The 25520-nt window shown below is 47.6% G+C and overlaps 1 protein-coding gene across 1 annotated transcript in view; it reads left to right on the top strand.

Moving 5' to 3' along the window:
• Nucleotides 1-7116: 7116 nt before the first annotated feature.
• KATNIP (katanin interacting protein) overlaps nt 7117-25520 on the top strand; it is a 117825-nt gene continuing 99421 nt past the window's right edge. Inside the window, exons 1-2 of the mRNA XM_049788142.1 lie at nt 7117-7126; nt 7498-7553. Of these exons, the coding sequence (XP_049644099.1) occupies nt 7117-7126; nt 7498-7553 (66 nt within the window). The remainder of the gene's footprint in view (nt 7127-7497; nt 7554-25520) is intronic.

The raw sequence follows: 25520 nt of genomic DNA, 5'->3' as shown, positions 1-25520 counted from the left end.
CCTGATCCTCTCTGAGGGTGACACCCGCCCAGGAGTGCATGCCTGTTTCTGAGGCAGGCAGTGCAGGCAGTGTGTCGGTTATAAATAACCTCTTCTGGCTGCCAGCTGCTGTTTGGGTTCAGGGAGGAAAAAGGGATCTTAGCATGACTTGTTTATTAAGGTAATGGCACTAAAGGCCCGGGGAATTGAGGCTACATCGAAAACACAAAGGGAGAGTGACAGGAATGTGGTTTGGGTGCTCTCCAAAGATCAGATGGTGGCAGTAGGGCCCAGAATCAGCCTGCAGGGCACATGGGTGTCTGTGGATAGCGCCTGGCTCGGGGCCAGTGTTGGTGGTCTCCTGGCGGGCAGCTCCTGGCCTCACATGGTTCTCTACTGTCATGGCTGAAGCAAGGGAGAGAGACAAAGCAGAGAACCCCAGTGACTGGACTAGAGCTCAGAGAAGTAAGGGGACCCAGGCACATCTAGTCCACTGTGTGGTTAAAGTGGAAATTGGATGCCTGGGTTGGGCTGCGCTGGTTCAGGACAACACAGACACACACTGTTAGGTGACTTGGAGACATCTGTAGTAAAAGCCTTTAATAGACAGTACTGAGTAGAGACCTACCCTGGGACCTGAGTCATAAGTCATAAAACTCAAACCACCAAACAGAGGGGCAACTGGAAAGTGGGTCCAAGGGGACATGAACTGGGGGGGGGGGGGGAAATAATGGTCTGGTCACTTTGGTGGGGGTGGTCCTGCTGCAACTTTGTACATCAGACCAGAAATGATGTTAACACTACTTGCAGTCATATCTCCTAAACTAATTTTTACAAACAAACACACACATATATCAAGGCTTTTGTGGAAACACAAAATGAACAAAACTGGCACCTCTCCTGTACTGTGAAGCTGAGCCATTCCTGTAACAGATGCAGGTGCTCCACACTGCCTGCCCCGGTGCTATGTAGATCTTTGCAAAGGGTCTAGGTCCAAGAAGCAAGCACAGATTGAAGGTGCAGGGTGGGAGCGGGTGGGAGCAGGAGAGGATAGAATGTGGGGACGGAGGAGGCCCAGACCCTGTTTTGTGAAAGGGAGAGAGACATGCAGAAGGATGGAAAGAACCCTGACCTGACTTGCAGCCAAACTAGCTGCTCTGTGGCCTGGACAGTCACTTGGCTCCTCTGTAGCTGCCCTAATGGCATTCCCTGTTGGGGCTGGCTCTGACGGGTGGCAGTTTCTTGACCTTTGGGCTAAATATGTCTGTCTTTATATTTCTTCTCATTTTGTCCAGCTGTCTCATGGAAACTGCTCTCATGTTAGTAACCAGTCACTAGGCTGGCTTGTTGGCTTAGCTAAGAAAGTCTTCCCGTTTCCAGACCCGAATTCTGTCATCACATCATTCTCATCTCCCGCTGTAGAGATGGGGCTCTAAAAAGAAGCTTTGGCCACTGAAAATAATGCTTTCTCTTCAGCAGACTGAGTCCTGAGGGCCAAAGTTACCCTCTCTTCCCTCCATAGGTCACCCTTTCTTGGGTCCTAACTGGGGGGGGCGGCATTTGCAGCATTTCTCAGGCTTGATAATCATTTGAACTGAGCATGTGGCTTAATGGTAAAGCACCTGCCTTGCATATGTGAGGCTTTGTGATTCTCAGCAACACACACACACACACACACACACACACACACACACACACACACACACACTTTTAAATATTTAATATTTTGAGATTATGTTGTTTTGGCTTTTTACTAGGAAATAGACCAAATTAATTATTCACAAATAAAAGCGATCCCTGATGTGCTCTTGAAGGACTCACTCTTATGTACGTGACTTCCAAGTACTGTCCCATGGAGGAGTCACAGCCTCTGTGTCTCCGGGAAAAGGGGTTTTCTCTCAGGGAGTCCCCAGCAGGAAGTGTCAGGTTGTGCAGAGATGAAAAGGCAGACAGGGAGCTGCCTGCAGACCTTCCTCGAAAGGCTATATCTGAAGTTCTCTACTTTGTTCCCATCCAGCCCTTTCCTGTATCTCCTGCTGCTGCTCCAGCAGGGTAGGCTACACCCTCTGCCCTCATAGCTCTTCCCAGAATCTGTCATTCATTGACAATTGAGGGCTCTGGGCAGTTTCCCATTTGTGCCAGTTCCCTCACCCTCACGCTGTATATGCAGATTCATCAGGCTTACTGTGGCCATGTCCCCAGCAACACCATGGATAAGTGTCTGTTCCATGAGACCCCAGTGAGGCCTGTGGGTGTATCTGGCTCCCGTTGATGGGATATTTCTTCGTTGCCTCTGGCTCAAAGAGAACTTTTGTTTGTGCCTTTGAGGAAGTTGCCAGAATAAAGGCTGTGTCCAAAGGAACCAATGTTTTCTCAGAGCTCCTACCCCCTGCCCCATGCCAACAAGAAGACAAGAGAGTCACATCTCAGTGGGGTGTTTAGATTCAAATGATATCAACACCTAAAAATGATATCAACACCTAAAAGGTCCCAGAGACCTTACTATGGGAAACAGAAGAAATGTTTTCCCTCACTTTAGGAAAAGCTCAGTGTCTTCTCCCCCCCCCCACCCCCCATGGGGAGAAGGAAGCTATCCATAAGTCCCTGGTCTACAGGATCTCCAGGAGCCATTTGTTTCCCAAAGCCTACCCTGCTGCTCAGACTCCAAGTGGCCCAAGTGCCTGGGTATGAATATTGACACTGAGTTGGCTACAGGTCTGGTGTGATCCAGTGTCTGTATCTGGTGGGGCCTCCTTCCCCAACCCTCCTCCTCAGAATTAGTTGCTCTAAAAGTTCAAGTTCTTTAACAACCTTAATCAGTTCCTTCAAATGCTCCCTCTGCAGTCTGCCCTGGCCAGCTTGTCTGGAGCAGTACTGCTTGGGTTGGCAGTGCTGGTTCTGGACTCAGCCAAATCTTCTCTGCTCCCTGGCCACATTAGGGAGTTGGGCACATTGGCAGCAATGAAAAATGAGGGCTGACTAACACTGAAGGGGAACTTCTGTGGTCGTGGGGGTAGACACACTAGTGCCATTGCCCACCATGCAGCCTGCAGGGATCGGCTTAGTTCTCCTTCTAAATCATGCTTTTGTCACCTCAAGAAAGCAGCCAAGCACTCATTCATTCATTCATTTATTCATTCATTTTTTTTGTCTTCTTCATGGGTTTGTACCACAGTCAAAAGTTCTGCCCACCACAGGCCTGCTCTAGCCCAGCAGCACATCTGGCTTGACCCCAAATTTATAAACCAAAGCGCTTTGGGACTCAACCTCACCTGTTTGTTTACACATCATCTGTGGCTCCTTTCACACTGCATGGCGGAGTGAAATATTGGCACCAGCATCTTCAGCATCTCCCAAACCTAGAGGCCTGTATGGTAAAACAGATGCACTGCAGAGCCTGCTCCTCGGGCTGACTGTGTGCAGGGGCTGGGCCCATGCAGGTTCTGGTCCCTGGAGGGGCAGCCACATGCATGGTGGGTGGCTCCTGCCTCCAGCTCCCTGCATCCTCCCCCTGCAGGAAGATCACATTATAGCGTGACTACTCTGGCTGGGAAGCACCCTCCTTTTCCCTGGTGCACACTCTCCCTCCTCCATGTGTATTACTCCTCAGCCGTGGCCTGCGGACTAGACTTTACAGACGCTTTACAGCTCTTTTCCAAGGGCAATTTGGGCCCCAATTTCCTTTCGTCTGATGACTTCCGACACTAACATCCAGCAAAGCTGTGACTCCCCCCTTTATAAATGGTAGCGATGAATATTATTATCTGCATCTAGAGCAAAGTAAAACTGAAGCATCAGGATCTTCTAACCCTTGGGGGGAAAAAAAATCCTAAACACAGATTAGAAAAAAAAAATCTCTCTGAAATCGTAACCAGGAGCCGAGTATTATTTTACAGAGACTCGCCTCGGCCTCTCCCTTCTTTCCTTTCCCCAGGCACACATCTGCGTGGAAAGTGGGAGCGTGAGCACGTCATTTCCATTTGGCTTTATTTATTGTCTCATGCTGGCAGCTGGCAGGTCACCTTGCAAACTGCAGAGAAACTCCCCCTTCATTTTGCAAGCAGCATCTATTGATATTAATGTCACCTCTTCCACCCCCACCCCCTCTGGGTTGTTGTGCGAATAAAATGAGATACAGGTAGGAGATGCCCGGGAAGCTAAGTGCAGGAGACAGATGCAGCAGAAGCTGCTTCCTCCCTTCCCCAGTGGGGAGCCACCGTCTGGTGCTCCCTGGAGGAGTTTGGGGCTTGGAGTGAGGACAGGGGCATTAGAGAGCAGACGTACCTAATTAGAGCAAATGATCTTCATTGGAAAAAGAAGCAAATTCTTTTCCAATTTAATGAATAAAGAAGCTCTAATTAACTCCAATCCAGAGATTTACATCCAAATTTTAATAGTTCTATTTTTTATTAATATTTTGTTTTTATGGCCTGCCTTCTTTCTTTCTTTTTTTTTTTCTAATTGTTTTTCCCTGGTAGAGCAGCATTTGAGAGATGAAAAGCAAACCCCAGCAGTGAGTCAGCTTCTCAAAACAGAAGGAAGAAACTAACACTTAGAGGGATCCTAAGGGATCCTGTGGATCCTGGGACTTGTGGCAGGTGGTGGAGCTGATCTGGTATCTGGTCTTGACCCTCTGGATATGTCAGTCCAGCCCCGGGGTGAGCAGCAGCTAGATGGACCTTCACCCTCACTGGCTCTGTTTTCCCACTCCTCCCTTTCCTGGCTCTCAGTCTTTTGTCCCTGCCAACATCTGACTCACATTGGCATTATTTCCCAAACCCCCCCAGTTTATGGACAGCTCTGCCTTCCACCTGCTCAATGCCCTCCCAGCTCCTGGGCAGAGCACATGCGCAAGTTCAAGCATTCTGGGAACTTGAGGCATTACTAGAAGCATCTCTCCACAGTTCCTGTCTTGGATCTGGAGGCTCAGCTCCCATTGGCTCATTAGCCCAGACCACCTGAACCCTGGACACTTTCTGTTTTGTTTTGTTTGTTTGGGGGGTTACACCTGGCTATACTCAGGGTTTGCTCCTGGATCTTTGCTTGGGGATCACTCCTGGCTAAGTGATCACCAAACAAAGAGGGATCCCCCATTGGGGGATCTTATGGGGTAGAGATAAAACCTGGGTTGACTATGTGCAAGGCCAGTTTCTACCCAGTATATTATGTCTTTGACCTTATTTTTTGGTTTGGTTTTGTTTTGGGACTACATCTGGTAGTCGTTAGGACTTATTATTAGCTCTGCACTCAGGAATCACTCTTGGCCATGATCAAGACACCATATGGGTTGGATGCTGGGGATCAAACCCAGGTCCGCTAACTGCAAGGCACATATAGCCTTGTCTTATAGGCTATTGCTCCAGCCCCACATTTTGGATAAATTAATACATTTTATTTATTAGAAAAGGCTTATATTCACAGCAAAATTGAGTGAAAAATACAGAATTCTTGGGGCTGAAGAAATGGTACAAGGATTAAATGCTTGCTTCACAAGCAACAGACTGGTTCAATCCCTAGCATTCCACATCGCCCTCCAAGTACTGATACAATCACTTCTGAGCACAGAGCCAGGGGTAGCACATGAGCACACACATAGGTGGCTCCCTCTCCCTGCCTCCTGCATTCACACACAGAATGCCCTTGCATTCTAGCAATGTCCTCCAACACTTGGTGCATTTTCATGGGCCCTTTTTCAGCCCTGAATTCTAGCATCTTGGTCCAAAGGCAAATCAAAAAATGGAAGAAAAAAAAAAAGAAGGGGCTGGAGAGAGAGCACAGCGTAAGGAGTTTGCCTTGCATGTAGAATGACGGTGGTTCGAATCCCGACATCCCATATGGTCCCCCAAGCCCGCTCGGGGCAATTTAAGAGTATAGAGCCAGGAGTAACCCTGAGCGCTACTGGGTGTGACCCAAAAACCAAAAAAATAAAAACAAACAAAAAAAAATGGAAGAAAGAAGAGAAGGAAGGCATACTGCTCCATTCAGCTTTGTCTTGGCTCTTGGTGCCTTGGTGTTCTCTGTTAGTTTTCCCCAAGGCAGGTGGCTGTAAGGGTAGGATTCTGACTGGAAATAGTTGGTCATTGACTCGTTCCTAGTACAGGTGATGTATCCAGCACAGGTCACCACTGGAGAGACAGCTCAGAGCCTGGGTACTACCTGTCTTGTGCCCTGAGATCAGTCTCTGGCACCATAGGCCCCCTCATTCCTCAGCTCTGCTTTGGAACAGTGACCCCCCAACCCCCAATAGACTAGATCTAAATGTTCACTTTGCATATAGAGCCATGGGTTCAGTCCTCTGTACCACAAGTCTATTGGTCACTGCTAGGATCAACCCCTCAGCTCTGCCTGATGTGATTCAAAACCAAAGTCTTAAAAGTGTGAGGTTCTGCATAGTTCCGTCTGCAGGGTCCGGAGAGATGTTAACTGAGTAGATAACCTTCACAATGCTGCCACCAAGTCATCCGGGGTTCCCTGCTGCCCCTCCCACACTGCCTTTTGTGTACTCACCCCAAGTTAGGTCATTGCCAGGCCTTCATCTTTGGGGTTAGCTCTCACCCCCTTATTCTCACTTCCTGGAAAGAGCTCCATCCACTGATGCACCTGTGCAGTTTGGCATGTGTGAGCACCCCAGGTACCATACTTTTGGCAATTCCCTGAAAGGGGCCCCTCCATAGTAGATCTTTCTCCTGAGTCCCACGGCCTACATCCTTCCTCTGAGCCAGACTTCTCTACACCTTATTCCTACTGTGAGAGCATTCGTGGGATTCACAGTCGGTCATGTTGCCCGCGCCCTCACAACGGTCACCGGAGGGAAGTCGGGCAGTCTGGGAGACAAGCTGGGGACGTGCAGCGACTCCCGCTTCCTATTTTAAACCCAGGGTAATCCATTAATTTCCCATCAAGGAATCCTTTTATCGTGGTTGCTTCCATAAAATCGTGAAAACTGCATCTGGGATAGCACATTTAAACATTCTGACGTCGCTCTGTTGAATTTATGCATGCCTTCAAATGTTATCCTCCAATTTTAAGAGAAAAGCAACAATTCTCTCTGAAATTGCCCATTATGTGAAATGTGGGTGATTACCACTAATTCACATCGGCAGCATCACCTCTGTGCCGACTGGGGGTTTGGGGCACATGTCTGGTTGTGCGTGGAGTGGAGGGAATTCTTGTGAAAGGCATTTTATGTAATTCCAAACAATTTAATAAAAATGTAATTTGGACGGGAAAACTACAGTCCGTCAGCCATTGCAGAGTCTAGATAATGTTCCAGATTAAAGAGCCAAAGCTTTGTTCATTACAGTCAGAAACACCAATGTGTGAATTACCATTTCCTTGCTGTTGGTTTATTTCGAGAGTATGCCATTTCCCCATTATAATAATAGGCTACATTTTCTTGAAATCATTTGATTATGATCGGTCCCGTCTATGCAGTTTGCAAATAACAAGCTTTTCTTGTGATAAACTTGTTGTTTTAAAACAGCCTTAATCTCTGGTTCTGCCTTTGAACTGCCATAGGTCAGACCCTGCGAAAGGCTGAGCGAAGCCGATTGTGTTCCCAGGAGAAGAAGGAGGTAAAGGGGGTTCCCGTAAGCTGGGGGCGAGGGGGGGCACTATTTTGAAGGGAGTGGGAGTGAGCAGAATAGTTTGGAATCAGAGTGCTGACCATGGGTATGAATCGTCACTTGTCCTGAATGCTGGCCAGCTCTGATTGTGTCACCCCAAATGCACACAACTTCAAACCACTGTGAACCTGGGTTCATGATTTTGAGGGTCAGCAGTGTGGGCTTGGCTTTTTCTGAGGTCAGGCTCTGTTCCTTTCTGTGGGGCTCCCTGTGGCATTCGCTGTGGACTATAGGGTCACCCACAGAGGCTGTAGTAGGCACCCATGTTCTCTCATGAGTGTCTGTGTTTGCAGGAGGGATGGGAAGCCCTCTTCCCCCACCCCCATCCTCTGAGCCATCAACCCAGCCCCACTTGGGTTTCTTCCTATTCTTCAGAATATGTAGCAAGGCCAACCTAGACCCAGGGCTAGGGTAGTCAACCTCATGTTTTGATGGAAAGAACTAGAAATGACTATCTTAGAATCTCCCACCCAGACCCTGCCTGCTGGGTCCCAGGCTACGGTGCCAGGAAGACCCATCTGACACAGTCTGTGTGCTGAGTTACTGAGAGGGTAGCACAGAAAGGCCTCAGCCCAGGACAGCAGGACCCGTCAGTGCTGGACAGAGACTGAGGGTTCCAGTCAGGGAAGGGCCCTCCTGCCTCCCTGCCAATGGGAGCAGGGAGGACTGTGCCGGGCCACCACTGTCCCTTTACAGTGATTATGAGCTTCCCAGGCTACGTCAGCCGCAACTCCAGGGGTCAGGCACTGAATGAGTTGCCAGAAGGTGGAGGATCCTGGGCGGAAATGGTAGCAGAGACCCAGGCTTTACCAGAGCCTGTATTCAAGCCCAGTTTATGGAAGGTGTTTGATTTTATGTATGTATGTATGTATGTATGTATGTATGTATGTATGTGTATGTATATATATGTATGTATGTATGTATGTATGTGTATATATATATATATATATTTAGACCTTGTCCCTTTCATAGGAAGAGGGATAAGAAAACAGGACACAAATTAGAATTTTCATCATTTCTAAATTTGGGGGAGATGAGAGGGACATACACCCAAGCAACATAAGGTAGCATTTGTAGTTTAAAAATATTTCTGGATGTGGGGCCAGAGAGCTAACATGGAGGTAAGGTGTTTGCCTTTCATGCAGAAGGATGGTGGTTCGAATCCCGGCATCCCATATGGTCCCCGTGCCTGCCAGGGATGATTTCTGAGCATAGAGCCAGGAGCAACCCCTGAGTGCTGCCGGGTATGACCCAAAAACCAAAAACCAAAAAAACAAACAAACAAATAAATATTTCTGGATGTGAGGGCAATCTGGCTGCGACATCTGTCAACCCATTGATCGCCAGGGTTGATTTGACTGATCTGGCTAGCTAGGCGAGTGTCCCCTTCCTCCCTCACCGCTCCATATGCGTCCCTCCTGAAGTTGCACACTGGGTTGAAGAGGACGGCCTTCCCCAAATAGAGATGGACCGTTCTTCGGTTAAGGGTATACAAGTAGCTGTGATCCCCTGCTAGAACCTCTAAACAAGCTCTCAAGGTCCATTTGTAGAACATAGGGTAGTCAAGCTTCCAAGACTCCAAACTCATTCAAATGAGACGCTGCACATGGCAGTCTGCCTTCCTTTAAGAAGAAAAAAAAATATTTCTATCTTTTAGCACAGCAATAGGCGTTTGCCTTGCATGCCGCCAACCCAGGATGGACCCGGGTTCAATTCAGAGGAGGCTTAATTGGGCTTGGTTGGGGGCAGAGCCCTAATACAGTGAATAGGACATTTGTCTTGCATGCTGCTGACCCAGGTTTGATTCCCAGTACAACATATGGTCCCCTGAGCACCATCAGTAGTGATCCCTGAGTGCAGAGCCAGGAGTAAACCCTGAGCAGCACTGGGTGTGGCATGCGTGCTCACACACACACACACACACACACACACACACACACACACACACACACAGAAGCAGGAGGGAGCTGTCCACCTTTTCAGTCTGTTCTTGACCCACCCTCCTTACATCCTAAGTATCAGATCTTGGACCCAATTCCAGATGTCCCTTTAACGACTTACTGTGAGAGGTGAAGAGCTGCAGGTTAGATCTAGATGGCTGGTGGCAGGCAACTTGTCCTCTCTCAGCTGTCCTGTCCCAGCTCTCCTGTCATGTGCTGCCCTGTCCTCTCCCATCTGTCCTATCCCATTCTATCATGTCTTGTCCTGCCCAACCTGTCCTGTCTTCTCCTATTTGTCCTGTCCTGACCTCTCCCATCTGTCATGTCCCATTCTGTCCTGGCCTGTGTGGGCAGCACACAGTGTGGGGTGGAGGGTACTGGCTACTTCTTATGTTCAGGCCAGCTCAGCAGAGGGAGACTGGGAATCTTCTTCAGCCAGGATGCTGAATTTGGGTCAGGAAGTGTTTCTTTAACTATTCTTTATTTCAGGCTCCACCCTTACCATGCTTGGGGCACTTCTTGGTTTGGTGCTTTCGAATCTCATTCCCAGTGGTGCTTGGAGGGATGTTTCAGTGCTGGGATGAAGCTCAGGCTCCTATATGTAACCATTGCTCTAGCCTCTGGAGCCATCTTCCTGGTACCAAAGATTTGGTTGATTTGACCCAAATCCCATTGCAACTTTTATTTGTTTGGGGAGTTTTATATGTTTGTTTGTTTTTGGTAACACCCAGAAATGCTTATCCAGAAATGGTTACTCCTGGCTCTCAACTAGAAATTACTCCTGGCACACTCAGGGACTGGGTGCCAGGGATTAAACCGAGGTTGACCTCATGCAAAGCAGATGCCATATCCACTATGCTGTCACTCTAGTCCCTCTCTTGAACTTTTAAAAGTTAAGTACCTCAGGGCTAGAGTGCTAGCACAGCAGTAGGGAGTTTGCCTTGCACGTGACTGACCCAGAACGGACCTGGGTTCAATCCCCAGCTTCCCATATGGTCTCCGGAGCCAGGAGTGATTTCTGAGTGGTCTAGCCAGGAGTAACACCTGAGCGTCATCAGGTGTGGCCCCAAAACAAACAAATAAACAAATCAGGTACTTCCATGAAAAAAAATTGGGTTTTCCCATAAAAGTGCAGGTATATGGCTCCCTGTCCCTGGAACACTGCTGTGTACCCCAACTTGCCATCTCCTATAGCAGCCCCGTTTCAGCTATCCTGCAAGCCAGGGCCAGCAGGGGAAATGCTCAGTGGCTTTTCCCTAATGTTCTTCACAATGTTGCTGCACATTGGAATTGCTCAGGCTTCAGTCCCCAAGCAGTTCAATGAGAACCCCCTTGCTGTCCCAAACAGCTGAATGGAATGTTTTGCCCCACCCTCCCTCCTCACCCCTGCCAATGGAAGGCAGTGCTCTGGCCACCACTTCCCCACTGAGTCACCCCAGCCTTCTGCATGCACAACAGACTGGAGGAATCAAGGACACCTGGGGGGCTGGGCTAGGAGAGAAGAGGAGACCTGGAAGAGGGCTTGGATGAGGCTTGGGATGGGTTAAAGTCATTTTCGAAAAATGTCTCTTTGGAGCCTAGCTTGAAGTCAGCAGATTCTTTCCGTTTAGCGGGTGGAATTATTCTCGCCCTCGTCTCTGTCTCTAACAAGTATTCATGGTTCCTGCCTGTGGAGATTATAGAGTGTTTATGGCCCTTGGTCATGAATTATTAATGATTTTGAAATTGTGGTCATTGTAGTTTACTCAAAAATCATTAGGAAGTAAATTTATCATGCAGTGCTTTAAAAGAAAAAAAAGAAGCCACAGAGGGAGAGATGATTACCTGTCACCCTGCCGGGGTCCACCCTCGGGGCCTGGCCCAACCCCTCCTCACTTAATCACCTCCCCCTGCCAGTTCTGCTCACCCCTGTCACCTATCAAAGCTGGTCCAGGTATCTGTGTCCTATGTTTAATGGAGGAGGGACTTGGACTCCATGGAACAAGGCAGCACCACAGTCCTTTGCACTGAAGAGGTCCCTCTGACTCCAGCTGGATCTGAGCCTGCTTCCCTCTTCACCCCCACCCCCTTCCTGGTCCCCTAGGGAGATACAGTGAAGCACTTGGAGCCTCCTGTGATAATGGATCACCTTCTTTCAAAGCTGATTGGAGATTCAAAAAAAATGCTCTTAACTGCACACTCATCTGCTGAGCTCACTTTGTAAAGGACCACAGAAGTCATTTAGCTCAACCACTGAAAAATGTGGTGGTTAGCATGTGCTCTCGCTCTCTCTCTCGCTCTCTCTCTCTCTCTCTCTCTCTCTCTCTGTCTCTGTCTCTCTCTGTCTATCTCTCTGTCTCTATCTCTGTTTCTCTCATACACACACACACACACACACACACACATATATATATATAATACATACAGATTCATACAGTATCATGCAATCTGCTAAGCAGAGCCTTTGAGTGAGAGCACTAAGATTCTTTCTGTGTCTTTGCCCAGCAAAGGAGGAGCAAGCAGGCATTGGGTTGCAGCTGCCCCTCCACAGAGGTTTCTGGCTGCCTCATGGCACCCCTCTGGTTCCTGCACTGACCACTATCCAGGAAGGTCCTATCCCTACTCCTACCTGGCCAAAGACATTTCTCTGCTCCTCAGTCAGAGCTGGGGGTACAGTGTCTGGACCTCTCCAAGGGGCAAACCTGATTCTTATTTCTTATGTGTCCTTCCAGGAATATTTGCTGCCAAGCATAGATGCCTTTCATTATTCTCTATTCCCCCACTTGGAGCCCACACTCAGTGGGGCTCAGGGCCTATTCCTTGCTCTGTGCTCAGAACTAACCCGTTGGGTTCATTTGTGGTGCCAGTGACTGAACCAGTGTCAGTCCTGAATGGCTGATCCAGACAATCCCTGGCCTGCTGTGTTCTCTCCTTTTTCAAACACAGTGGTAGCTGTGACACACATTGCTTTGTGCCTGGATTTTTCCCTTTTACTTCACCACTTGTCTCCGAAACGTCCATATTGGGCTGGCCTGGCCACCATTGTGAGTGCCCAGGACTGAAAACTTTTCATACAGAGTGTTTCCTTTTCTTTCTTCCTTCTTTCTTTCCTTCTTTCTTTCCTTCCTTCCTTCCTTCCTTCCTTCCTTCCTTCCTTCCTTCCTTCCTTCCTTCCTTCCTTCCTTCCTTCCTTCCTTCCTTCCTTCCTTCCTTTCTTTCTTTCTTTCTTTCTTTCTTTCTTTCTTTCTTTCTTTCTCTCTCTTTCTTTCCTTCCTTCCTTCCTTCCTTCCTTCCTTCCTTCCTTCCTTCCTTCCTTCCTTCCTTCCTTCCTTCCTTCCTTCCTTCCTTCCTTCCTTTCTTTCTTTCTTTCTTTCTTTCTTTCTTTCTTTCTTTCTTTCTTTCTCTTTCTTTTTCTTTTTTTTTTTTTTTTTGGTTTTTGGGCCACACCCATTTGACGCTCAGGGGTTACTCCTGGCTATGCGCTCAGAAGTCGCTCCTGGCTTGGGGGACCATATGGGATGCCGGGGGATCGAACCGCAGTCCGTCCTAGGCTAGCGCAGGCAAGGCAGGCACCTTACCTCTAGCACCACCGCCCGGCCCCTTTCTTTCTCTTTCTTTCCTTCACTTCCTTCCTTCCCCCTTCCTTCCTTCCTCCCTCCCTTCCTTCCTCCCTCCCTTCCTTCCTCCCTCCCTTCCTCCCTCCCTTCCTTCCTTCCTTCCTTCTTTCCTTCCTCCCTTCCTCCCTCCCTCCCTTCCTTCCTTCCTTCCTTCCTTCCTTCCTTCCTTCCTTCCTTCCTTCTTTCCTTCCTTCCTTCCTTCCTTCCTTCCTTCCTTCCTTCCTTCCTTTTCTTTCTTCCTTCCTTCAAGAATTTACAAGGCAATACGCTCCCACAAAGGCTTAAAGCAGCACCCTGTAGTCAAATATATCATCATAGCTTTGGAAAAAATATGAATACATTTCTACTACGTGGAATAAAGACTGTAAACTTCATATCAATTCATATCAAGCTTTTCTACTAAATAATTGCCCCGAAAGGATACATGACTAGTTTCCAGTAGACAACCAGCTAGGCTGGTAATTGTCCTTCGTGTTGAAAGTACTCCTCTTGTGTGCCTGTGCAGGCATTGCCAAAGGTTTAAGGTGCTGGCCTTGCCTGCCTCTCACCCTGGTTCACTCCAGTATCACAGATGCCCCCCCCCAGCACCACTGGAGGCCACTCTTGAGCACAGAGTCAATAATATCCCCTGAGGATCATCAGGTGTGGTCCAACACCCCACCCCCCAAATGTTTAAAGTTTGGGGGGTTCTTACCCAGGGGTATTTATGGTTTACTTACTTCTGGCTCTGCCACCAGGAATCATTCCTAAGAAGACTCAGGGGACTATATGATGTGTCAGGGATCTAACCTGGTGGGTTAGACATGTGCAAGGCAAGTACCCTTTGTTTCCCCTCTCCCTATATACACCCACCCCCTGCACCAAAATTTTTCTTTAATTTGTTTTATGGTGCTTGGGATCCAACCCAGGTCTCACACATATATTTTACCACTGAGTCATATCCCCAGCAAGGATGGTATTGCTTTCTTATTTTTTTTAACTCTTTATTAAAACAATTAGTATTTTCAAAGATTACATTTTTAAAAATAGAATGTTTACCATAGGGCATGTGTTTTTGAAAATCTGGTGTTTGCATTCTCTTTTGTAACACACCATGCACGGGAGTGCAGAGAATTTCCTTTTGGGCTCTGTAGGTCCATTGTGTCTGCGCTGAGCCCAGGCCCCACAGCCAACTCCTTCTTGGCTACCTACAGTTCTTCATCTGCTTTTCTCAGCTAGCGCAGGAAGTGTGTCCCAGTGAAGTCAGGACATGATTAGTACCTCTGTTCTAGGAGGCCATCTCTCCTGTGTCCTCAGCTTTCACTGCAGGGGCCAGTGGCCCTTCCCTTCTCATTCCTGGCAGCATTAGGCGTGGGGGTGGTGGTGTAAGGAATTGTCCCTCCATGTTTGCAAATCTCAGCTGCTTTGTTTTAGAATATCAGAAAAAGACAGAGCAGGCCAAGGTTACTGCCTGCCTTTGGCAGCTGTGACCCAGGCTTGTGCTTTCTTGGAAACTGCCTTCGGGTCACACTTTTACCCGGGAAGAGCTGAGTCTGAGCCCTCCCTGTTGGGAAGTCACTGTGGTCTGTCTGTTCTCCTCTGGCGATCTTGGTCATTGTAGCTCTGTGAAGTTGGAGAATCTCTCCAACCTCCGCAATCCCAGGCTCTGATGGCTGCAGGCAGGTCAGTGATGGGCCGGGGGTCAAAGTTGGGGGCCCTCTATGGCGGCCCACAATCAGATAGATATTCTCCCACCCTTCCACTTCTGCTTGGGACTCAGCTCTTCCTAGGAGCAGGAGAATGAGCTAGAGTAAGGACTCAGGGAGCCAGTGCTGGTTATAAAGTACTTAGAAGGGTTCGTGATAGAGGGTAAACTTTATCTTTAAATCTGACTGGTCCCAAGAGAACCTCTCAGGAAGACCTTGGAATCCCCCTGCCATCAGTATAACCTTGTTCTGGGACCCCTGCAATCAGACTAGCTGCTCCCCGAAACCAGTCCTCAGATATCGACCTTGTACATCACATTTAACAGCAGTGAGGCCAAGATTTGAGCAAAGAGGGCCAGAGAGATAGCATGGAGGTAAGGCGTTTGCCTTGCATACAGAAGGACAATGATTCGAATCCCAGCATCCCATATGGTCCCCCGAGCCTGCCAGGGGCGATTTCTGAGCATAGAATCAGGAGTAGCCCCAGAGAATCAGTTTCAGAGAAAACCCTAAGGTGGAAATGGGCATGTCTCAGAGCTGCCTGGTGCTGGCTCAGTTTCCAACAGTAGCTGAAAGTCCTGGAAAGCCTCTGGGAGCTGCTGGAAGCTGACCGCCTCGCCAGTTATGTCATGACCCCCTAGGCAGAGAGTGGCAAAGGACCTCAACCCTGGCACAGTCCTCCCAATATTTTACTGGTGAGTCCAGAGAAGGTTCCAGAAGAGGATGAGAAAAGGAGATCCTGTGCATTAGTTGTGCAGGGAATGTCTCTGAGTGACATCGGCTGTGAGAATTGTCACTTCATCTGGGGACTTGACAGAAGAACAGGCAGAGCAAGTTCTGCTCTCTCTGAGTGCCTCTGTCCTCCACACCAATGTCTGCATCCCAGTTCCCCAGCTCTGATGAGACAGTGGTTCTACCTGAGTTTTATCTGGGCTCATTTGGTTGAGATTGGGCCCCCTCTAGCCAGCCCCAGCTAGGAAGGGAAGTTTCTGGGTACCCAGCTGCAGAGTACAGGGTGGAGTCCTTGGGTCCTCCAGGTTCTGCTTCTTGTGTTAAGCTGTTACCTGGCTGTGGAGCCCACTTAGAACCGGCAATGGGATGACATAGGTTTAGCCTGAGGGCCACCCTCAAGTCCTGGCTCCCCACTTACTCAAATGCTCCATCCCCAGGGTACCTGGATTCTGCCCACACAAAATAGAGCATCACCCTCAGCTCCAAAGGTTATCAGGAGGGACCTAATAGTGCCTAGTACATGGCACAAGGGCCAGGCTTTTTTCCTCCTCAGTCTTCCCTGCCACTATGGCTCTCAACATCTCCTTTCCCAGAGTCATCTGGGGCCTGGTAGACACTGCTAGGTAGCCCTGAACAAGCTGAGGGCTGGTAGGCATTTTTCCTCCAAAACAGCAGAGTGGGCAGGCCAAATGGCCACTCTAGGTGATCACAGACTCAGAGCTGCAAGGGGATCACCCCATGGCTCTGAGAATCAGTTTCTTCATCTGTAAAATGGGTATTATCCATCTCCCGAGATCTGAGCAGAGAGGTTGTGAGAGGTAAACATGTAGAATCTGGCCCCCTGGAAACTGACATCTGGACCACACTCCTTCTCTTTCCCATGGACCCCACAGTGGGACTTAGCAGACAGGTGATTAGGGAAGCGCAGAGCATCCTGCCAGAGATGTTGGTGCCCGGTTTCCTCATCTTTCAAGCAAGACCCTGTTCTTGCTATGTGTTCATGAGGACTGGGCCCACCAGAAGCCTCTGAAAATACCCCAGCCCCCACAAAGTGATAAAACACAGTAGTCATGAAGTCTTTGGAGGGAAGCTCAGGGGCTTTCTCTTATAAACATAAAATCCTGGAGCAGGAACAATAGTAAAGTTCTTGGCTTTTTGTAACCAACCCTTTCCCTATCCCCCCTGAAAAAAAACCCAAAACAATAAGAATCTACCTAAACCCCTCCCCCACCAAAAATTAAATGAAAATCTAAGCTCCAGATCAATTCCTGAGCTGTCAGATTTACTGACTGGTATCCAGGAGCCGGCTTCACATGAGCCACATCAGTCAGATATCACAGCCCGGTCTTTTCCTGCTGCTGTATCTACTGCCAGATCTGCATCCTACTAGAGACCATCCTACATGCCCACCTGCCATTATTTCAAACTTCTTTGTTCATTGTGTGGTAACACAGGTGTCATAAAATGGACAGACTTAGGTATGCACTTTGATGAATCCGTGTATAGGATTGTGGCTGTGCTAGCATTATTCACATCAAAATGTAGGACAGTCCTGGCAACCAGAAGGCGCCCTACCCGCTATACCCCCTGTTATTCTTCTCTCCAAGAATAGCCAGTTTTGCCTGTGTTTGAAGTTCATGTCAAAGAAATCTGGGGCCAGAGCAATAGTATAGCAAGGACATTCTTGCATCCCATATGGGGCCCACTGAACATCATCAGGAATAATTCCTGAGTGCAGAGCCAGGAATAAGCCCTGAAGCTGGGGGTTGTGCCCCCCGCTCAACCAATAAAAACAAAAACCAACAAGTAAATAACAGTTTAAGTAACTTTTTGGTAAGCATATCTATAACACTCATCCATGTTTTCAAATGTAAACATAGTTGATTCTTTTATCATTGTGGTTTGGGGAAAAAAAGACTTTAACATTTGAGTCTAATGTTATTGGGAAAAAAATGAAAAATTTCAGGTCTGTTCATTAAATGAAAATTCTACTTCAGCTCTATTCCCAATCTTCCTTCTCCTAGGAATCACCAGTGGATGTCCCTTTTTCTTGGTCTTTTCCACTCATGCAGTTGTGATTGGAAGTGCACTTGGCAGCAGATCATGGGGAAGTCTACTCATCCTGGTCTACATCAGGGCTCAGCAAGCTTTTCTGGAAAGAACTAAATAATATATGTTTTAGCTTTTGTGGGTCATACAGTCCCATAGTCAACTTTGTCTTATAGCATGAAAGTAGCAGCAATAGTTAATATAGAAATGAATGAGTGCCTATATGTTCTAATAAAACAAAGGCTGTATATGATAAATAATAAATAAATAAATAGGCTGCAAATCAGACAGATTTATCCCATGACTCTAAAGTGTTCACCTCTAGCTTAAGACAACTGGGATTTGTTTAGCATGTGTACAAGGTAGTCTAGAAATAACCTCGGGAAAAAAACTTTTCTAATTCATACTCTTACCAGAAATACTGTTGAATCTCTGGCTCCCTTATAACTAGCCAATACTGTGTATTTTTGCTAGGATTCTTTGTGGTCTGCATTTTTTTTTATCATTACTTTTTATCTTTATCTCTGTGTTTGGGCTCAGTACCTCTTGCCCAGTCTTCCAGCTCACTCATTTTCCTTAAATTTGTTATATTTTTGTTCATAGAAGTCTTTGTTTTTTTCCACACTGATGATTGCCTCTTGTATTTGAGATGAAGGATTGATCAATTCTTTTTCCTGGACTGCCATTCTTGTGTGGCAAAGCCTAGAGTCCCTCACCCCTCTGAGGAAATCTGCTGACTTGCTCCTCTGTTTCATGGCTCCTCCTCACACTCACTGCCTTGGCCACCTCTTTCATGGCACTATTTTCCAGGGAGTGTCTGTGACTCATGGCTCTGCCATGACTTTCCATTTTCTTCTCCGAGGATTTCGTGTCATTCCATACTGTAATATGTGGCTAGTTATTGTGGGATACAACTTTCTGTAAGAAAGGAAGGTGCTGCTAGTGTCTTCAGAACCCAAGATCTTGTTTTTCCTTCCTCCCAACTGTGTCTGGTCCGTGAAAAAGACCCAGCGTCCCAGCTCTTGCCAGCTTGGTGGCTTCAAAGGTCACTTCCTGAAGTGGTTTCTCTCAACTTTCTAACTGGGCCTTTGCCCTCTCACAGGAGGAGTGGCTCAGGGTTTGGCAGAGCCCATCTCAATAATCCTTACAGTTTCTCATTGATCCTGTGTTTCCTGTGGTCCTTTGGTTTTCAGACTGCCCTGGAACATTGTACCTCACCTGCCAGGTGGTCTAGGCCTTTTGTTTTTTTTATTAAAACTTTATTCTGGGGGCCGGAGAGATAGCATGGAGGTAGCCTTGCATGCACAAGAACGGTGGTTCAAATCCCGGCATCTCATATGGTCCCCTGAACCTACCAGGAGCGATTTATGAGCGTAGAGTCAGGAGTGACCCCTGAGCGCTGCCAGTGTGACCCAAAAACCAACCAAACAAACAAACAAGCAAACAAAACAAAACAACTTTATTCTGTATTAATGTATCTAGAAATGAAACTGCATTTGGACATATTACAGATGAGGAATGGTCCACATATATTAAATATAAAACTCAATTACAGAATTATTTTTCAGCTATTACCAGATACCCCAAATTACCAATACTTAATTGAAAGTAAAACATGGTTTGCTACACTAAAAGGCTAGAAGTGAAATATGACAAAATTTAAACCAGCAGAGAATTTATGTCCTATGGGAAGAGAAGCAGATGTGGTCTCAATTCCATTCAGTCTATGGTGTCCCTTAGACATCTTTATCTGAACGAATTTCTCTTTCTAGAAAACATTGTCAGAAGAATTTTCACATTCCATTGAGAACTGCCTGGTGTGAGAGAGAGGACTGAGTGGGTGTTCTCGAGATAGTTAGCCAATGTAGGAGAGAGGGTCAGAGTAGGTGTTCTCAGGAGAGCTGGTCAGTGTGGGAGAAAGGGCTGGAGTGTGAGTTCTCAGGAGAGCTGGGGTCAGACCCTCACTGTGCTCATGGTGATGGATCGAGTCCTTCCGCTCTGCTCAGCCTCCAAAGGGCTGGTGGTGGTGCTTTACCCTCAAGCCTGAGTTGAAACTGTTTTGAGAAACTCTCTGTTGTCTTCTTCATTTGGGTTGTTTCTAGAAAACTCCTGTATGAGCTGGGGTGAAAGTTTGAGCAGCCAGGCCAGGCTCTAGACTCATCTAAGCATAAGAACCCAAAGCTTCATCCCCATCCATGAACCTCACTCTAGCTGGTCGTCCTTCCCAGTGTCTCTCTCTGGGCATCATCTTTGCTTTACTTTGGCTGAGAGGACCTTTCTTAAACTGTGAGTGATCACCCTCCAGACTATAGAGCTTGAGCTGAGCTCAAATTCTATTTTCCTGGTTATTCCACACATCTCCCATCTGCGTGTCATTTGAGACTGTATAAACAGCCATCAGCAGCCACTGATAAAATTATGACCTGGATTGTACCAGGGGCAGAACCTTCAGAGAAGACTAATTTAGATGATTAATCATCCAGTTCATGTAGGAGTATGTCCTTGTGCTGGGTTCTACTAAAACAACCACAGATCATGTGGTTCACCATAGACCAGTCAGAAGCAAACACTTTTCATCTGTTACTTTAATTTTAACAATTATGCAAAGTGTTTATAGTCTTTTGGGGGTGGGTCACACCCAACAGTGCTCAGGGGTCACTCCTGGCTCTACACTCAGAAATCTCTCCTGGCAGGCTCGGGGGACTATATGGGATGCCAGGATTCGAACCACCAACCTGCACGAAAGGCAAACACCTTACCTCCATGCTTTCTTTCCAGCCTCAATAGTCTTAATTCTTAGTTTAAAAAAATTAAAGGATAGGGCCGGAGAGATAGTATGGAGGTAAGGCATTTGCCTTGCATTCAGAAGGATAGTGGTTCGAATCCCAGCATCCCAATTGGTCCCCTGAGCCTGCCAGGAGCAATTTCTGAGCATAGAGCCAGGAGTAATCCCTGAGTGCTGCCGGTGTGACCCAAAAACCAAAAAAAAAAATTTTTTTAAAGAATAAAATCATGCTCAGTATATTTGCGAGGTAGCACTAATTAATATTTTTTTTTAGTCTCTGAAAAAGGGTAGTGGGCCTCGTAAGTCTGAAAATACTTGCTTATGAAAAGTATAAATATTCGTTTTTCATGGTACCAGGAATGGAACGTGGGTCCTCACACAGGCTTGGTGTGATCTGAGACCATGTCCTGGCTGGGCACTGAAAAGCACTTATGTACCTGCAGCTGACCCAGGTTCAGTCTCCTGCCCATATGATCCCCTGAGCCTGCCAGGAACCATTCTGGAGTATGGAACCAGGAATAAGCCTCAAGTACTGCTGGGTGTGCCCCCTCCCCAAAATAAACATAAAATGAAGGCACACTTAGGAGGCAAGGTAGGACTGGCATGGGTGGCAGATGGGCGTGTGGGATTATACAGCTATGTCTGTGGGGGGGGGGTAATTTGGAGCCATACCCAGCAGTGCTCCTGGTTCTATGCTCAGGGTTCATTCATGGCAGTGCTAGAGGCATATTTCCTGTTCTGTATTTAGGATCGGAGCTTACTCCTGGTTCTGTGTTTAGGGATCACTTATGCTGGGGCTCAGGGGTATCCTCTGTGGTGCTAGGAACCAAACCAGAGTCAGCCGCATGCCAAGCCCTTGCCTCAGCTACTGTAACTATCCAACCCACCACCTTTGCAGTTTGAAATGGGTTATTTACATGGCCTCTCTGGACAGGAAAAGTTAAGGCAGTATTATAGAAGATGGGGGGATAGGGCTTGGGAGTGGTGAGGCAGTATTATTGGAGATGGGGCATTAGGGAGTCTGTCAGTAGTGGAACCTGAAGACAAGCTGGGTATTGAGGGATGAGTGGCATACATGGAGGCCCTCACATAGGGCTGTGACCTGGGAGGGCTGGCAGGTGCATGCAAATTGGAGTGGCCACATGATACCCTTTTCATGACACCCCAGAATACTACAGAAGGATAAGGGGCCAGCAATACATGGCAGGAGTGACAACAGCAGTGGACAGAGAGTGGATGGGGGTTCTGGAACCATTGGCTAGGGCAAAGGAGCTGGATCTCACAGACTGCCCCAGGTTCAGGCTTTGCATCACCCTGGGAGATCATCTGGACCCTCATTCAGTTCACAGCATGCATTTGAGTCTTTCAGTGGCAATCAATTTCCGCCTCTTTATTTCACCACTTGTGTCTTTGGTGATCTGATGGAAATTATAGAGGCTTTTTTGCCAAAAACATATTCTCTGATACCTTCTATAAAATGAGTCTTTCCAGAACCTTGGACAGGCCTCATGACATAACAATAGGTCCCAGGTGGACATCAGGGGCCCTGGGAGGACATGAGAGGCCCTGGGTGGATATTAGAGGCCCTAGGTGGTAGATCTTGGCCTTGCTGTCAGATGGTCAACAGAAGGGAGCGCCACTCCCAACAAGGCCCATATGCTGGTGTCTGGTTCCACAGTGGTCAGGGTTAACTAAGCCTATACCTAATCCATCTAGCAAGCCCTATCTTAGTACTGGCTGTCAGGGGTGGTGGCCAGTTCCCTCCTCCTCGGTTCTGACCCCAAAGGTCTAATAACCTGGCTGTATATACAAAAAAGAAAGAAGAGTTCACATCAGGCCTAGTGCTTGTCCTGAGAGCTGGCCTCTACACTGGGCCTTGTTTATGTCCCTGTACTAGTGGAGAAAACTGAGGCTCAGAGAAGGGAGTGGCACCATGCTGAATTTGTCCGAGTTTCCCAGTCCCTAGATAATTTATGCACAATATATAGTTAGCTGCTAACAATTTAGCCCTTAATTATATGCGATTTCCTGCTGTATTGTATATAATTTAATACTAATTACAGGGTTTTAGAAGCACTGAAGTAAGTGGGGGCGAGAGTGGCAAAGGAAAAACTTCTGGTGGTTTGGGGATGGACCTCAGTGGGGGATTTGGATGTGTGGAGGATTCTGGTAAAGGGAATGAGGACAGCCCTAGGGACTGCAGACAGGAGTGAAAGTTCAGTGGGGATGATGGCCTAGTGTCATTGCTGACCCTGTGCCCAAGATCCTGTGCCTGAGATGTATCTGTTTGTCCTTCTTTCTGTTGGTACCACCAAGGCAGAGAGAAGCCCTACTGGTCAGTCATCGCCACTTTCAGATCCAGAACCAAAGTGTGGCCATGTAGACCCCAACCTAGCCTCAAGCTCCATTTGAGAGAAGGATAGAGTTGGGGGGATGGGCATTGCTAGGTGGCTGCATGAGCAGACCCGGGTCATACCTGCTCTGAGTACTATCTGCTGCCTGGGTGGACTCTGCATTTCAGCACCAAGGCTGTGGCTCTTCAAGGGTGAGCACAGCCTGGTGGATTCTGGGCCTCTCCAACAGCCTCTTGGCCCAGGGTTGCCCCCTTCTCTGACGTCTCCTATGTCATCTGAAGTGTCCGACAAATAAGCAGCGAGCAGTGATCATTTCAATGTTTTTAAATGTTTGTATCAGTCGCCCTAGGACCCATGTTCCCTGAAGGGGGTTGCAAGAAGTTTCCTCAAACCTTCCATGGCAATAATATCTTCTCCCAGGGCTGCCAAGAAGACCCAGGAAAGTCACATCTATGAAAATGCTGTGTCACCAGCTGGGTTTTCTCCCATGGGGACTCTACCCGGGGCTTCGACCATCCAGACCCAAGGCTCCTGGCACTGTTCCAGCCATGGGCAAAGCCAGATTCTGACCCCTGGAGCCAAGAAGCCTGTAGGTACCTCAGGAGGGCAGCAGAAGCCATGAAAGTGTCCTCTCTGGTTTTGTTTTTGTGTCCTAGGGATTAAATTTTCAGTTATCAACACACACACATACACACACACACCCCAGCAGTCTGCTGGCTCCCCAAGTTAACTGGCAGAAGATCCCTAGTTCAAGTTGGAGATTCTGAGAGAAGAAGGGCATCAAATCCTGGGGTGTCTGGAAAAGGGGGTTCTGGGAGAAAGAGTCAAGCATAAGTTTAGTGACAATTTGGGGCCCTAGAAGAAAAAGGGAGCAGAAGGGTGTCCTAGATGAAGGAGCTCAGGACCAAGGACTCAGCCCAGGGAAATCCTTTCCTTGAACCAGAGAGAATGAAAGCGGAGCGGGGTTAAGGGTCTCCTTCAGCTGCAAAAGGAGGAGGATTTGGATGGAGTGAAGGCCAACTGCCCCCCACAACTTGAGGCAGCAGAAAAATCAGCCTTGGGGGGTTTATGATAATGAGTCGTGAGACTGAAGTAGAGAAAGAAGGAGCTTCTTTGGGGGAGCATGGGAAGTGATTGGGTCACATACTGCCATGCTCTGTGTTTATTCCTGGCTCTGTGCTCTGAGATTACTTGGAGGGGCTTGAGGGACCACATGGGATGTCAAGGATCAAACCCTGGTCAGCTACATGCAAGGCCAGTATTCTTCCCACTATGCTCTGGCCCCTGGAGGAGCTTCTTTCATCTCTCCCTGCTCCTCAGAAAGATCTTTAGGCTTTCACACAATTTGCATTTCTACAACATGCATCGTCCTTGCCAGCTAAAATTTAACCCCCAGTAATTTGAGACTAGAATTGAGATAATATTGTCTCTCTAAGCCATTCCTTAGCAAAAAAAAAATTATTTAGGAAACAAAGAAAGACCATTGTGATATATTGTTTAGAGTAGGATCCTATTTTTGTTTCAAAGGATGTTTGTCAGTGCATTTATGAATATGTATATATGTATATTATAAACAACGAAAACATCTAGGGGACTATATATAACATAATGGGGTTTTATGGGTATATACATATCACTTTAAATATGAGAACTTATTATACATAAATTATCCTTCCATAAAGCGGTAAAATATAAGAGGTTATCACTAATAGTCAAGTAATACAACATGACTTAAAATTCATCTATTTTCCAAAAACACAGAGACTTAGCAGAACCTTGTTAAGTGAAGTCTACCTGGGGCTTGATCCTGTCTAGAAAACTGTCTCCCTCTGCCTTGTTTTTTCATTGGTCTTTGTCCCTGAGTGGAAAGAAGACAGCTTTACCTGGGGTACCAGAGAGGGCCTACTGCTTCCCCGGAGTACCAGTTGGTCCCCTCTTCCCTGGGGAATTGTTATGTATGTAAACATTTTTATGGGATTATTATGTTACTGACCCTACCCTGATCGGTGATTGTGCCCTACCCTAGAGTGTGACCTGGCATTCTGCTCCCACCCTAGGGTGGTATCTGATCCCACCATTGGGTGGTACCTGATTCTGGGGCATAAAAGCAAGGGTCTGTGGAAGGTGAGGGGCTTTTTTCCTGGGGCCTATTCTTAGGCCTTTTGGCTTCGGCCTCTTCATGGAATAAAGAGCTGTTTTCTTTGGAAGACTGACTGCCTGTTGGCTTTCTTCCCGCCGCATTCACCTCAGAACCGCCGGCTGAACAGGGTAACAGACATGTGGTCCGATCTGAAGGAGAAAGGCCTTATCCTCCATCCCTCCATCAGTCAACGTCATCAGGGGCTGATTTGCAACAGGGAAGCAGTCATATTCCCTTCTCTAAGTTACCAGTGGGGTCCAGCCCATTCCCTGGAGCTCTAGCCAGTCCTGCCTTTCCCCCAGAGGCCATCCCATTTGTGGCCAGTTCCTGAACTTTCCAGGGCCTGGGAACCCTGTGTAGCACAGCATGCTTAACAGCCTGGGAAGCAAGTGTTGCTTGACTCAGATGAACATCCTGGTTAAGACTTTCAAGGGCTTTTACAGAAGCCATAAAGAACTGAAAGGCTGCCCCTGGGGAATGTGGGTGCTGTTGGCAAAGAGGACAGGTGAATGCTGTTACCTTCATGCATGCTTTTGCCTTGGCAGGACAATGACATGATACTCTCTCTGAGTTGCTTTTGGATCCATCTGCCCCTGACCATTGAGTTTGACCTTTTAGGGACCCTAGACACCAAA

Source organism: Suncus etruscus, chromosome 15 (genome assembly GCF_024139225.1).
Source record: "Suncus etruscus isolate mSunEtr1 chromosome 15, mSunEtr1.pri.cur, whole genome shotgun sequence".
NCBI classification, from domain to species: domain Eukaryota; kingdom Metazoa; phylum Chordata; class Mammalia; order Eulipotyphla; family Soricidae; genus Suncus; species Suncus etruscus.
This window is presented reverse-complemented; position numbering and strand designations above follow the sequence as displayed.